We start from the raw sequence: 13,845 nt of genomic DNA, 5'->3' as shown, positions 1-13,845 counted from the left end.
TTGGGAAAGGGACACATGGATAGTGACTTAGAAACAGACAATTATTAAGGAATGGAGAATCTGAGAATGGAGGCAGGATAGACACCTGGGAGGCTCAAAAGTCACAAACATTCTAATAAAGGGGCTCTTTATAGGCCATTTGCATAGAACCTACCTCTTCCTCATTTGTCATCTGTATGAGGTACGCCTCTGTTCCTTACTCTAGCCCTGGAAGGAAGCTTTCCAGTCTCTGCCAACTGGCTTCTCTTGTTAATTCTTGATGCCTCTTTCTCCAAGTCAAAAATCTCCTGTGATAATCTGTGGGGTAGCTTGAGCATCGCTTATATCAGTAACCACAAGTATTGGCTGAGGCTTAGAAAACAGGCACCCCAAGGCATAGCTTGTGGATGTGGCTTTTCTGAGATAAGAGTGAGCCAGAGTTTCTGACCTTCAGCCACCCTCCGCTCCCTTATTTATGACTTGTTCCTCAGGGCACTCTTGAAGTTCCAGGATCTACAGATCCAGGAACTACCAGGCCTTGTTCTTGCCACAAGTTGTACCCCCATCTCCTCAAGCAGTGGGATTAATGTCACAGGAGACCCCACAGGCTGCCACACACCACTTGCCTGCAACTTGTCTTACTATAGAGAAACTACCTTTGTTCCTGCATTGAGACTCTGTCTGCCCTGCACTCCTCCCTTCACCCTTCTCAGCCCAGGGCTATCCCTTCCCTCCAAGCCTCAGCTACTACTTCGTTCTACAGTACCTGATTCTGCATAAGCCACACCCATCTGGCTCTTCCCAGGATCTGTGAGATTCTGTGACAGGCATCTAATAAATTTAAATATCGTTCTCCTGTTAATCTGTTTACTGTCTGCTGTCTTAAAAGATTCTAGAAGCTTCAGGGGAGAGAAGTGATGTGCTTCCTTTTTCCCTACAGGACACTGAAATTTCAGAATAGGAAGGAAGTCAGGCATGGTGACACATCCCTGTCACGCCAGTGCTTAGGGGATGGAGGTGGGAGAATCAGGAGTTCAAGGCCTTCCTCAGCTTGGGAGTTTGAGGTCAGCCCGAGAAACATGAAGTCTTGACTTATCTTCCTCTAAAACTGCCTTTACTTCAGTAAAACAAACAACAAGAGCAGGGGAAACTAGAGATGTGGGAGTGTCCACAGCGCCCAGCCTTGCCTCCCTCAACCCCTGCAGATTCATGTAGCCCATGAGCCAGTGATTCGGCCAGTACGGTCAAATCTCTCTTGCTAAATGAATCTTTTCCTTGCTTTTTCTTTGGATATGGCTGAATCTGTCAATTCTGTCCATACAATTCTATTTGTAACCCTTTGCTGGGAAATATTCCATGGGACTGGGTACTTAATGGAGTTGCTCTCATCCTGATACCATCCTTGAGAGGTCCCTTCCTGATTGCCCTGTGAAGTTTGCATCTCTACCATTGCCCAACCCAGATGGCTATTTTTTTTTTTTTTTTTTGGGCTTGAGTGGCTGGCTTTTTACAGTTCCAGCAGGCAGTATGCTGTCCATTTGGGGTCTCACTCACACACCCAGGAGGGCTGGGAGCATGCACCAGGGTTAGGCAGCCCATACTTTCTGTGTTTCTCCTCATGTTCCATGGGTATGAGGAATTACCTTTCAGGATTAGAATTGGGGGAGGGAAATTAGAGGCTGAACCGACAGTTGGCCTGTCTATTAGTTTAGAATTGGCTTCTAACAATAAGCATACAACAGGAGCAGCTGATCAAAAAATGCAACGTTTATGTAGTTTGTTAAAGTTAAAAGATATGCAGAGTCAAAGGGAAAAAAGGTTATGAATTAAGAAAGCACAATTAATAACAAACCAAAGGAACGCTTAAGAGTGAAGAGGTGGAAAAGTGGATGTTCATCTTGGCCTAGAGGTAATGCCAAGGTCAAGGTCACAGGTGTTTCATCATAAATCAAAGACACTGTTGTAGCAGCTCTTCCTGTGGAATGTCATCAAAATGGGCATTCTGTCAGCTATTCTGTCAATTATTTCTGGGCATGATCTACTTCTTGGTATAACTGTTCAGGGGGAACTTCACTGGGGAGGGCGGCCTGGCCTGGGATGTTGGTGGCACTGTTTGGGCTGGTGGTGTCGACAGGTCCAGTGGTCGTGTTGACTGTGTTGCCACCAAACATGGTTGGGATCGTCATGTTCTGAAAGTCAAAGGACAGGAAGCCCATTAGTGTCATTTCTAGTGAACTTTAAAAGGCTGTACCTTCTTTCCCTTCCTTTTCCCATGCCTTCGGTAGACCCTCTCTCATGGATGCTGGGCTTGGTCATATGACACTCTTTAGCTAAGGAGACAACAATAGTAATGGGGATATGAGCAGCAACCTGTGAAGTTTTTACACATGGTTGGTTGGTCTTTCTCATTGGAACAGAAAACAGTCTGCCTGACCTGATAAATAATGAGATAAGTAGTCCAGTTTTTTCTGTCCACAGCCAGTTTGCCAACTGCCAGACACTTACTTGTGCCTCTATCCAAGACCACCCAACCACTGGGTATCACTGCAAACAACTACAGACTTGGCAATCCCAGCAGGTTAGAACTGTCTGCAAGACCTAGAGGATCATGAGCTGAATACCTGTTAAGTGAGCCCTTACATCTTGGGGTTGCATTTCTGAAGTTATCAATGGATAAATGACAATTGAAGTACATTTTAGGCCTAACAACAAATGTTAAATTAGAGTTAGACCAAATAGAAAGGATTGTGTCTAATCAGCCCCGTGCTAAGTAAGACTGTGTGTGTGAACAGTGCATGGGGATATGTGTTAAATGTGTGTGCACGTGTGTATGGAGGCCAGGGATGTCACTGTGTGTCTTCCTCAGCTGCTCTCCACTTTATTTTTTGAGACAGATTCTCTCAATGAACCTGGAGCTCACTGATTGGCTAGATTGGCTGGCCAGTGAGCTCAATCTACCCATCTGGGTCCTGCCTTCCTGATCCTGATGTGTCCGGGGTTACAGACTCATGCTGCAGAACCTGCCTTCTATGTGAATGCTGGGGATCTTAACTCAGGTCCTTGCACTTGTATGGCTAGCAGTTTACAGGCTGAACCATGTCTCCAGTCTTTAGTGAGGCCCTTGGCTATACTGAAAAGCTTCTAAAAGGCTTTTCTTATGTGCTTGGTCTCAGAGAAGTCAGATCTCAAAATAGGTGTTGGTAGATGTAGAGAGAGGTCTATCTAGAACACAACTAAAGATGAAGCTTTCTTTTTTCAAGTTGCAACATCCATAATCTGGTACATAGAACATCCCCATATATTTCTGAGGAACTTTTTTTTTGTTTTGTTTTTGGTTTTTTGTTTTTTGTTTTTTCGAGACAGGGTTTCTCTGTGTAGTTCTGGCTGTCCTGGAGCTCACTCTGTAGACCAGGCTGACCTTGAACTCAGAAATCCGCCTGTCTCTGCCTCCCAAGTGCTGGGATTAAAGACGTGTGCCACCACCGCCCGGCTCTGAGGAACTTGTATTAGCAAAAGGACCACTAAATATGAGCTGATGTTGCTTAAAGTACAAAAATGTTTAGAGAATTGCACATCTTTCTTAAGATGGAAAAGGTGGACTCTTTCTTATGAGAAAAGCAAAAATGTTGCTGGCAGAGCCAAGAGACTAGAGGTCAAGACCCCAGGGAATGGTGGATTAGGGAGACACATCTAGGGAGCAGTAGAAAGCAATATCAGACCCTTCCTCAAAGCTGAACTGATTCCTATCCAAGGAGTGCTCCTTGCCACCATGTGGATAATATTATTCCATAGGATTTCATTAGAATTTTTAAAATTATTGTAATTGTTTTTGAGATAGAGTCTAATGTTGTCCAGATTGGCCTCAAATTTGCTAAGTAGATAAAGATGACCTTGGTTTTCTGATTCTCCTGCCTCTACCTCCCAAGTTCTGGGATTATAAGCATGTTTCACCATGCCTGGTTTAAGCAGGGCTGGTGATCAAACCTAGGGTTTCCTGTAAGCCAACCAAGCTTTTTGCCTAAATTTTCAGTCCCTAAAGTTGCTTTAAATTTCATGGTTGCAGTGTTGAGCAGATCCATAATCTGAAACTGGACCCTGGACTTCAAGTATGGTAACAGAATTGGATGGGATGCATGGGAATCCTGGGATGGAGATAAGCATGGTTTGATTCTTTTGTAAGTGTTAGTAACTTAATTGAAAAAAAATCTACAAATCCTCCTGTTCATGCCTCTTAGGTAACTCTGTAGCTTTTTGCCCCATAACTGGGGCTAGTCCTCTGCTCACAAGTACTAAGTTTGGTCACGTGAGTGACTTTGGCCATAGGACATCATCAAGTAGGGCTCAAGCAAGGGCAAGAATGCTTGCCTGTGAGGGATTATGTGTTTTTCTGGGAATTCAGATGCCTTGTGAAGAAACTCAAGCTGGCAAACTGGGTAATGAGCTATCACCGGAGCAGAAATGAACCACCCCACTAAGAGACCTGGGTACCAGCTTTCCTGAAGCCCATCTGGCAGCTGGCTGCAGAAAGTGATTCCATCAAAGAGTGATAGCATCAGTTGAAGAGGTAGTCATGTATCACAGTACAAATGGATGATATTCAGAACCAAGAACCAAGTAAATCAGTGGTTCTCAACCTTCCCAAGGTTGTGGCCCTTTTAATACAGTTCCTCATGCTGTAGTGACCCCAAGCATAAAATTATTTTGGTTGCTACTTTATAACTGTAATTTTGCACTGTTATGAATCATAATGTAAATATCTGATGTGCAGGATATCTGACATGCGACCCCTACATGTTGAGGGCTGTTGAAGCAAATGCTTGCTGTTTTAAGGTACTTGGTTTGGGGGTAGTTTGTTATTCAGCAAAATGTATCCGATACACCCTCTCAGTCCTCACTTCTCTCAAGCTCTGGTCGCTCCTTGTTAAACCTTCCCAGAGCAGGCGCTGATTCCTGGAATAGAGCCCAACACTCACCTCAAAATGGGTCCAGCAGACAGCCTGGCATCCAAAATGTGAGACCACACAGGTGAGGATGAATTCCAGGAGTGCGAAGGGGAGGAGACTACCAGAGATTGCCTTCATAGAACTCTATAGGCAGAGAGGGAATGGGAGCACTTCAGTCTTAAGGGTTAACTGGATGACAGTCCACACTTGTAGCTGTTCTAAAACAACTGCCACATGCCTCATCTGGAAGACTAGAGACAGCTTCTATGTGTGGTGTATTGGTGTTGATGTTGTTGGTACCTTATGTACCTTTGCCATATACACTCAGTATACCCCCAAATTCTACCTGTCGGTCACTGAATTTCTTTATTGTGGCCTCTGGAGCCCACTTTGCTGTTTGTACCACAAAGTCAGAAGCTCAAACAATCTTCTGGGGAAATCTGTCTTCCATTGATGACTGGTAGGGTTGATGTGTAAGTACTCCAGATTCCTTGCCTTGAGGTCTTATTTACTTCCTTTCTCCACAAAAAAACTACTTGTTTTAAAGTTTACTTTTGAGACAATCCCTAACTGTGATGGATCCTAACAAGTTCTCTGACCATGAACCTACATGAGGGGCCAGGGGTCCTTACTGTGAATTAGGGGATTTACCAGTGAGGTCAGGACCATCAACTCTGCCTGGCTCCTGGCTGTCTTAGCTTGCATGATCCCTGTGGTCTTGTCTGAATCAGAGCTTTGATGGCAGGACTGAGCTCAGTATGCACTGGGCTATGGCTCCGCTGCATAGTGGAGGCAGGGTCTAGGAGTACTTCCTCTCCAGCTGAGGATGGGACCCGAGGGTTTAGCATCAGGCCTACAGGAGCCCTAAGCTTTTGTTCTGCACAAGACTAGTATACTCTTTGATGACAGAGGTGCCTATTGTTAAACAGCCACTTTTCAGACTAATAAGGTCAATGTTAATTCCTCATAACCAAAGTCTACCTCTTTATTAGTTCATCCTGTTGCCTAGGGCTGGACTCTAGAGGTCAAAAACCTTGCCTGGTTTCCTGCCATGTCCTATCAAGGCCAAGTTCTATCAGCTGGATTAGGCTTATTCTGGGGCCTACAGGGAAGCTCTCCCTTTGAGGACTTTCCTCACCTCTGTAGATGGGCCTCTGCTCTGCCAGGTTTCCTTGGTCTACTTGAGTAGTCCTGAAGGAGGACCAGGTTGGAGCTTGAGTCAGATAGCCATATCTCTATTCCCAGACCATTTCCCTCTTAATCTCAGAGTCCTCACTGTGGTATAGAAACATTGTGGTTGTTTTTAGCAGTTGCAGGGTTTCAATGGAAGTTATGTAATTTATGGATCATATTAGGATGGAATTCTGTTGCAATTCCTTCTTGCTCATGAAACCACTGTGTTAACTTTCCTGGTCCTGAAGAAGCATTGCGGCCAGTCCATTGTAATGCTTACCATCAGAAAATTGTTACTGGAGTTGTAAACACACAAATCTATGATGATAATAATGATACCAGTCAAGGAGAGGATGGAACTGACGACATTCATACCAATGCTGCTGTTCACCTAAAGGACATAAGGGGAGAGGAATGGTGAGCAAAGGTCAAAGTTCAGCATTTGGGAAGACTCAGGAAGTAGAATAAAAGAGGAGCAGGACAGAAAGGAGAGGGTCAGGCTGGTTGGAGCAGAAGCCCATTTGTCCTGAGGGCAGTTAGATGGTCATTGTGCCAACTCCCACAGGGCAGGAACCACACATTGGGAGAATATTGACAGCCGGCTAAGCATCTGAGGAAGGCTGGTGTGGAGGCAAGGTGAGGTTGTTGTTCTGCTCTGCAGAAGAAAAAAGCAGGGATGCCAAGCTCATTCTGAGAAGAGACAGTAAGAGAGACAGGGACTCTGGGGGTGAGGGGGAGCTGGAGCATGAGTTGATAAGTCTAGCTGGGAAAGATTTTCAAATATGAAGGCTCCCCTTTGCCACAGTGAGATGTTTAATTGTTTATGGCCTGCCTCCACTCAAGCTGCTTCCTTAGAGGGGTTTCTGGGGAAGAAAATAAATGTCAACATGTCACATTTGGGCTGAGTCTGGGGCAGCTGCCAGATACAGAAATTGAAGGAGAGATTTCCATTAGAAGTCATCCAAGCTGGGTGGGTCATGCTTTTAATCCCAGCACTCGGGAGGCAGATATCTGAGCCAGCCTGGTCTACAGAGTGAATGCCAGGACAGCCAGGACTGCACAGAGAAATCTTGTCTCAAAAAACCCAAAAACTAAAAGCCAAAACAACAGCAACAACAAAAGTCAGACATCTGAGGAAGATGGAGTCTGGAGAGAGGTCCCCCAGGGCATTGGGTTTCCCCGAGGGTGTGGACAATGTTTGCTGGAACATATGAGCTTATGTTGGGAAATTGAAGGGGTATTGGGTTCATGGCATCTGGTCCAGCTTGATCCCTGGCACCTGCCATGTTCCCACTGGTTCTCAGCTGACACCGGGGCTCTGATCTAACACCAGCCCTGGCACCCATGAGATGCCAGTGTGGGGGATGGCTCTGTCAATCCACTACACTGCATCCACAAAGCTTGGCTGAACCACAGACCATACCTTCCATGCTCACGGTTCCCAGTAGAATAAATACTCTTAATGCTTAAAGATTATCCAATGGATTTATGTATTTGGAAATGCTCAATTAACAAGATGCCCACACAATTAGAGTTGTTACCCAGTACCTAACCTTATGATATAAATTGTTACCCAGGACTGCCCTTGACCAATTCATCCTCCTCCATGGCTTCCAGTCTTCTCCTCTCTCCCCTCCTCTTCATTCTCCTTCCCACTCTTCACTCCTCCACATTAGCTCCTCCTCAATTACCGAGCTTTATTGCAAATAATGTAGCAGTAGCAGGAAATTATCCTGTTACAAACGGGTGTTCCTTTTGTAAGGTAGACTTGGGTAGCAGAAATTTGCTTTGCAGACTAGGGATTAGGAATTGGGAAATGCTTTAGTGAATAACCTGCCCTTAATTTACCACTTTCCTTAAGAGACAGAAGCCAAGTAGAAGTAAGGGGAAGGAGAGCCTGGGAGCAGCTGTGTTTACGCTGAGGCTTCTTAGGTTTCAGCACAAACCTTACTGTTTGAAATACACGCTCATCTCCATTAGCTTAGGCTTGGCTTTCTGCTTAATGCAGAACACCCCCAGGTTATTGCACAATACATTTTCATGACTTTTCCAAATTGCTAAGAGCTTTTTTTGCTTGTTTGTTTTGTTTTGAGACATGATTCATTACACAGCAGTAGCAAATGCAATAAGTTACAGTGTAGTTTTGGAAACAGAGAATTCTGGACTCAAATCTCAGCTCTGTTACATACTCACTGTGTGATTTGAGGCAAAGCCTGACCTTTCTCTTGTGACATGGCAAAGTTTTCTCCATCTTGTCTCAGTTGGAGTCAACTTTAACCTTGAAACTGACCATTTCTGCTTTTTCTACTTCCACCATGAAAAGTCCTCTGGGAACAGCACATCCAATGGGTTAAAAATGCTCAGATAACTTTATGTTTTGGCTTCTGTTAAACTGCATGCTTGTTCTACTTCCCCTGCAACTGCCAACCAGGTTGTAGTTTTCTGTGTTCTTAGTCTTTGAGAGCTCCCTGTAAAATGCACTGGAGGCTGAATTTTAGAAAGAAGTGTTTCTTTCCAGGCAGTTGCCTGCTGACTTAATGCAGACTCTTGTACTTTGGTTGTGTGGAGTGGTCTTTGGGTCTCTACCTGGCAACATATGGAGGCCCCAGTGAGATCCTTTCAAGATCCTCACCAGTTTGACCAACTCCAGGTCTCAGCACAGATTGTGGACCATTGCAGCCAAAGACTTCCTCCTATCAGGTGAGCAGTATGAAATATTATAGGGCTTCAGGAGAGATCTGCAGTGATCTAAACCCCTTTGATACCCTTAAATTTCCTTCAATAAGAGTCATCTAGGGGCTGGAGAGATAGATGGACTGCTCTTCCAGAGGTCCTGAGTCTGACTCGCAGCAACCACATGGTGGTTCACAATCATCTGTAATGGGATCTGATGCCCTCTTCTGGTGTGTCTGAAGACAGCTACAGTGTATTCATACATAAAATAAATACATCTTAAAAAGAAAGTCATCTAGTTTGTCATCTCAGGAGGTAACTCTGGTTAAGGGGCCTTCTGGTTAGGATATAGAAAGAAAAGGCTGGACCTGGCTGCTGATCCAATATTAGAATCTGTGTGAGACATCACTGGATTACACTGGTCTGTTCAGGTATATGAATGTGTGGAATGTGTGGTGGACATCCCTGATTGTCTTTACTATGTGTTTCTCTGTGTGTCTATGTGTTTCTGTCAGTTCTGTTTTCCTATATTGACCAGTGGCTTTATCTGGTATGAGATGCCACTTGCTTTACGACCTGTACCCTCTTTGTTAGGGACCCAAATCTTTTTGGCTCTGCCAGGTTGTTCAGTGAAACCCCCAAACCTCTAAACCTCTACTTGCCCCACTAAACCTCTATTTGCTCCACTAAACCTCTACTTGCCCCACTTCCGGAGTTGTTTCTTCTTTCTTTCTTTGACTCCAGTCCATGTGTAGAGGTGAGGAGGGGGCCTCTCAGCCAGAGGCCCCTGCTATCTAAGCAGATTGCACAACAGGGAGGAAGAAATAGTTCCCCAAGCTGTCAGCTCCTTCTGCTACATCCCCTACCTGCTCTAAGCAGTCTCACAGAAAGAAAAAAGTTCCTCTGGGCTAAGCCTTGTAGGAAAAGAGAAAGTTTCCCTTCCTCCTCTTTCATGATTTATGTTCTCTTTCAATCAGTGATCCATATAATTGGAAAACTGAAAACCCACCATTCTCTAAAAATGACAGAAAAACTGCCTCTGGGATGGGTGGGAGGATTGTTGCCAGACAATGCAGTCCAGATAGAACAGATTTTCCCTGCTGTCCAACATTGGCCAAGGAGACTTTAATCAAATTTTACTAGACTCTTTTAGGAAAGATTAAAGGCAGCTGCTCAAAAAAGATTGCCTTTATCATTTAGTTGTTCTCAGATATTAGAAAAAATTGATAAAAGTCAGAAAAATGTAAAGGTATAAGTAGGTCTCAGTTGCTGGAGGTAGATCAAGAAATGGTTAACAACAGAGAGACAAGACCTTTTGCATAGATTGAAAGACACTGTCACCTTCTCTGGTGGAGAGACACAGTTAGACTTACAGATACCCAGCAAATTTTGGTGTCTTGCCCTTTGTCAGAAGAATGTCTCCTAGCTGAAAATCCTGCCCAAAAATCCAGTCAAAAGATAGCTTTAGACTATCTCTCAGATTTACAACAAAGATTCCAAGGGGTATGGGCAGAAACCAACCTCCCAGGACTGGCCTAACACCAAGTCCCTATAATTGTTTAATCAACCAGTTCAACTACTCCTGTCCAGATTAAACAATGACCCTGTAAACAAAAGGAAAATTTCAGTCCATATCATCTGGCTTAGAGAGACATCCTGGCACGCTGCCAGTCACCCTGGCATATACCTCTTCTGCCTGTGAAGAAACCTGGGACCTCTGATTATATATTTGTTCAAGATCTAAGGGAAGTAATAGGAGGGTCAAGACCATTCACCCTATAGTTACAAACCCATTCACACTCATGAGACTGATTCTTCTAGGTTCACTGGTCTAGGTTCACTAGATGTTCACTGTCTTGCACCAGAACAGTACATTCTTTAGCCTCCCATTGGTAGAGGTGAGTCAATCATCAATGCTTTTCAACAGACAGACCCAGATGGAGGTTACAGTGGGCAGCTTACTTGGACCAGGTTGCCATAAGGTTTTAAAAATTCTCCAGCCCCATTTGATAAACTCATCTCCTCTGATCTCCTGCCTTTCTGACAGAGGCTTCCTGGGACCATATTTTTACAATATGTAGATGACCTCCTCCTAAAATATATTGTAAAAAGGCCACTGAGGGATTGCTGTAAGAGAAACAAACAATAGGCTATGAAGTATTGTCTAAGAAAGTTCAAATTTTGTACATCAGAGTCTACTTATTTTGGTTATTATCTGAGGAGAGGCAAAGGAACCTGCCTCAGAGTAGGACTGCTGTCATACTTTATATCCCAGCTCCAAAGACTAAGAGACAGGTTTGAGTGTTCCTAGGTGTGCCTACGTATTGCTGCCTCTGTATAACAGGGTTTGCAGAAATTGCAAGGTCTCTAAATACCAGCACAGAGTAGGGTAATGAGCCCCTAATCTGGGCTGAGACTGAATAACATGCATTTGAGGTTTTAAAAACAGTCCAGACTCTGGCTCTAGGATTAGCACTTCCAGATGTCTTCAAACCTTTTCATCTGTTAGTCTATGAAACAAAAAGCACTTCAAAAAGCACTTAACCTAAACTTTGTAGCTGTGAAAATCCCTTGTGACATACCTGTCCAAACGATTGAACTCTATAGCCTCAGGGTGGATCATCTACCTAAGAGCTAGGGTGGTGACTACTAGTCTAATTAAAAAATTGTTAACTCTGGTTAGGTACCCCACAGCAGTTGAGGCTTTCCTCCAAGGAACACCAGAACTCTGGCTGTCTAATGCTTATGTGAATCAGTACCAGGTCCTATTACTGGACCACCCTTGAGTCTGCTTTAAGAAGCCCATTGCCATCAATCCTGCTACTTTTTTCCTGATGATGACCTATAGGTATTCATCTATGACTGTCTTGAGGCAACATCCTCCTGAAAGATCCTGATGCAGTGCTCTCACAGGTTGTGGTAGCTTAATTAAAGATGAAACCAGGTCTATGGGGGTTGTAGTAGTCACTTTAACCAGAACTATTTTGGCCCAAGCCAGACAACTCAACCTAGATACTAGAACTGACTGTTCTGACCCAGGCTCCCAGATGGGGAAAAGGAAAGGTCACCACTATATACAGAGGCAGTCACTAAGCATTTACTACCATACATGTCAACATAAGATTTATAGAGAAAGAGGACTTCTCACCACTGAGGAAAGGACATTAAAAACAAAGAAAAAAGATCTTGGTCCTCCTAGACACTATGTGGCTTAGTTGCTATCCTTCACTCCCAAGGACATTAATAAAATGGCTCCATTGAGGCAAGAAGCAATGAGGCCACTGACCTGGCTTCTAGACAAATGGCCCTAAGACTAGCAGATTCTATTGATGTTCTGGTGATTTCTGGTGATATACCTTGACCCAGTGTTGCCTGAGACTCCATGGTACAAACAAGAGGAAACAGAGGATGAAAATAATAAAAAAGAACAGTTCAAACATATAAATTGGTGGAGGACACAGAAAAAAGATCATTCTCCCCAAAACAACCAGCCGGACTCTGGTAACTGACCTTCATCCTTATCTGAGGGCCAAAAACTTTTTGAGTTTCTCAGACCAAGTTACTCAGACCTCCTTTTGCTTTGCTTTGGGCCACTGCACTGACTATAGGGAGGGATTTCCCCTCTATAAGTTTATGTTTGGCAGACCTCCCCTACTACTTCCCCAGCTCAGAGACCAACAGTTGGCAGAGCTCTCTAACCATTTCTTTCTCAAGTCACTATAGGCCCTCCAGGCTTCCATAAAGGTTCTTCATTGGATTATCAGAGAGACCCAGCTGACCTCCGAGTCCATCCCCAGTTTCCTCCTGTTCAAGCCCAGTGATACTATTTGGGCCAAGCAGATAGCTAAACAGTCTGAAAACAATTTGGAAAAGACCCCACACAGTGATTCCCTCCATTTTATGGCTGTGAATGTAGCTGGCATTATGCCATGGATCCACAACACCCAGATCAAGAAAGCAGAAGCCACTGATGATGATGCCAAATGGACTATCTGCAGCCTAAGGGCAGGATTAAAATTAAGGTTTCATTGGCCCTGGCCCTTGCTTTATGTTCTCTTGAGTCTTGTCTTTGGTATGAGTAGAAGGCCATGGATCAACTTCCACTGCTTTCAGGCTTGGATCTGGGAACTAAGGAGGAAGATAGATACAGAGGGAGGTGACTGAGTGACCACAGATCAGACACCCATATTCCTTCTTGACCATTGCTTATTGATATCCACTTCAAGTGTTTGATTGCATTGGAAAAAGAAAAGATGTGAAGGTTTATCTTTTGAGATAGAAATACAGAATTTACAATTCTATACATACCCTGTGGCTGGGCTCCCTAGTTACCAAGAACAAGGAAGTTTCCATTGCAAAAATTGGGGTTGTAAAACAGGTTGGATTAATAGTGGGGTCCTGCATTTTAAATTGCATGGCCAGTTATGTTAAATGAAGGATTAATTCAGTCAAATTAATGGTCCTTAGGGGCAACTATACCTCTTTAGAGTAGGATGAGTCCACAATTCAATTCATTCTCTAAGACTACTGGAGGATGTGACAGGTCAAACCATCTTGTCTCAACTAGAGGCATCTGTGGTTTTACCTGAAACTGACTCCCCAACTGCACCCTGTTTTCTACCCCTGCTGGGAAAAGCTTTATGGGAAAACACCCAACTACGTTCTAGAAACTCAGGATCAAATGTCCAGCTAACTGCATGTTTTGGCTTCTGTTAAACTGCTTTCTTGCTCTACTTCCCCTTGCAACTGCCAATAAGGATGTAGTTTTCTGTGTTCTTTGTCTATAAAAGTTCCCTGTAAAATGTACTGGAGGCTGCTCTGTGAGAAGGGTTCCTTTCCAGGCAGTCACCTTCTAGCTCAGTGTAGACTCTCAACTTGGACTTTGGTTGTGCTGAATGGTCCTTGAGTCTCTACCCTAGAATACTCTGCCTCAGTTTCTCCTCTACAATATGAGAGAATGAAACATCATAGAGTTGTGAGGATCAGGTGAACTACAGTGTGCAAATGTCCTGAGCCTAGTGTCAGACCACAGGGTTACTGTGAGACCTCCTTGCCCAAGTGTGGGAAGGAGCACAAT

At 44.1% G+C, this 13,845-nt stretch overlaps 1 protein-coding gene across 1 annotated transcript in view; it reads right to left on the bottom strand.

Moving 5' to 3' along the window:
- Window positions 1–1,887: 1,887 nt before the first annotated feature.
- The window catches only part of Ms4a18 (membrane spanning 4-domains A18), a 22,998-nt gene continuing 11,040 nt past the window's right edge, over window positions 1,888–13,845 (bottom strand). The window contains exons 4-6 of the mRNA XM_028777497.1: window positions 6,376–6,486; window positions 4,953–5,066; window positions 1,888–2,168 (exon numbers count right to left, since the gene is read on the bottom strand). Of these exons, the coding sequence (XP_028633330.1) occupies window positions 2,001–2,168; window positions 4,953–5,066; window positions 6,376–6,486 (393 nt within the window). The 3' untranslated portion in view covers window positions 1,888–2,000. The remainder of the gene's footprint in view (window positions 2,169–4,952; window positions 5,067–6,375; window positions 6,487–13,845) is intronic.

This window comes from Grammomys surdaster, unplaced genomic scaffold (assembly GCF_004785775.1).
Source record: "Grammomys surdaster isolate TR1022 unplaced genomic scaffold, NIH_TR_1.0 310, whole genome shotgun sequence".
NCBI classification, from domain to species: Eukaryota; Metazoa; Chordata; class Mammalia; order Rodentia; family Muridae; genus Grammomys; species Grammomys surdaster.
This window is presented reverse-complemented; position numbering and strand designations above follow the sequence as displayed.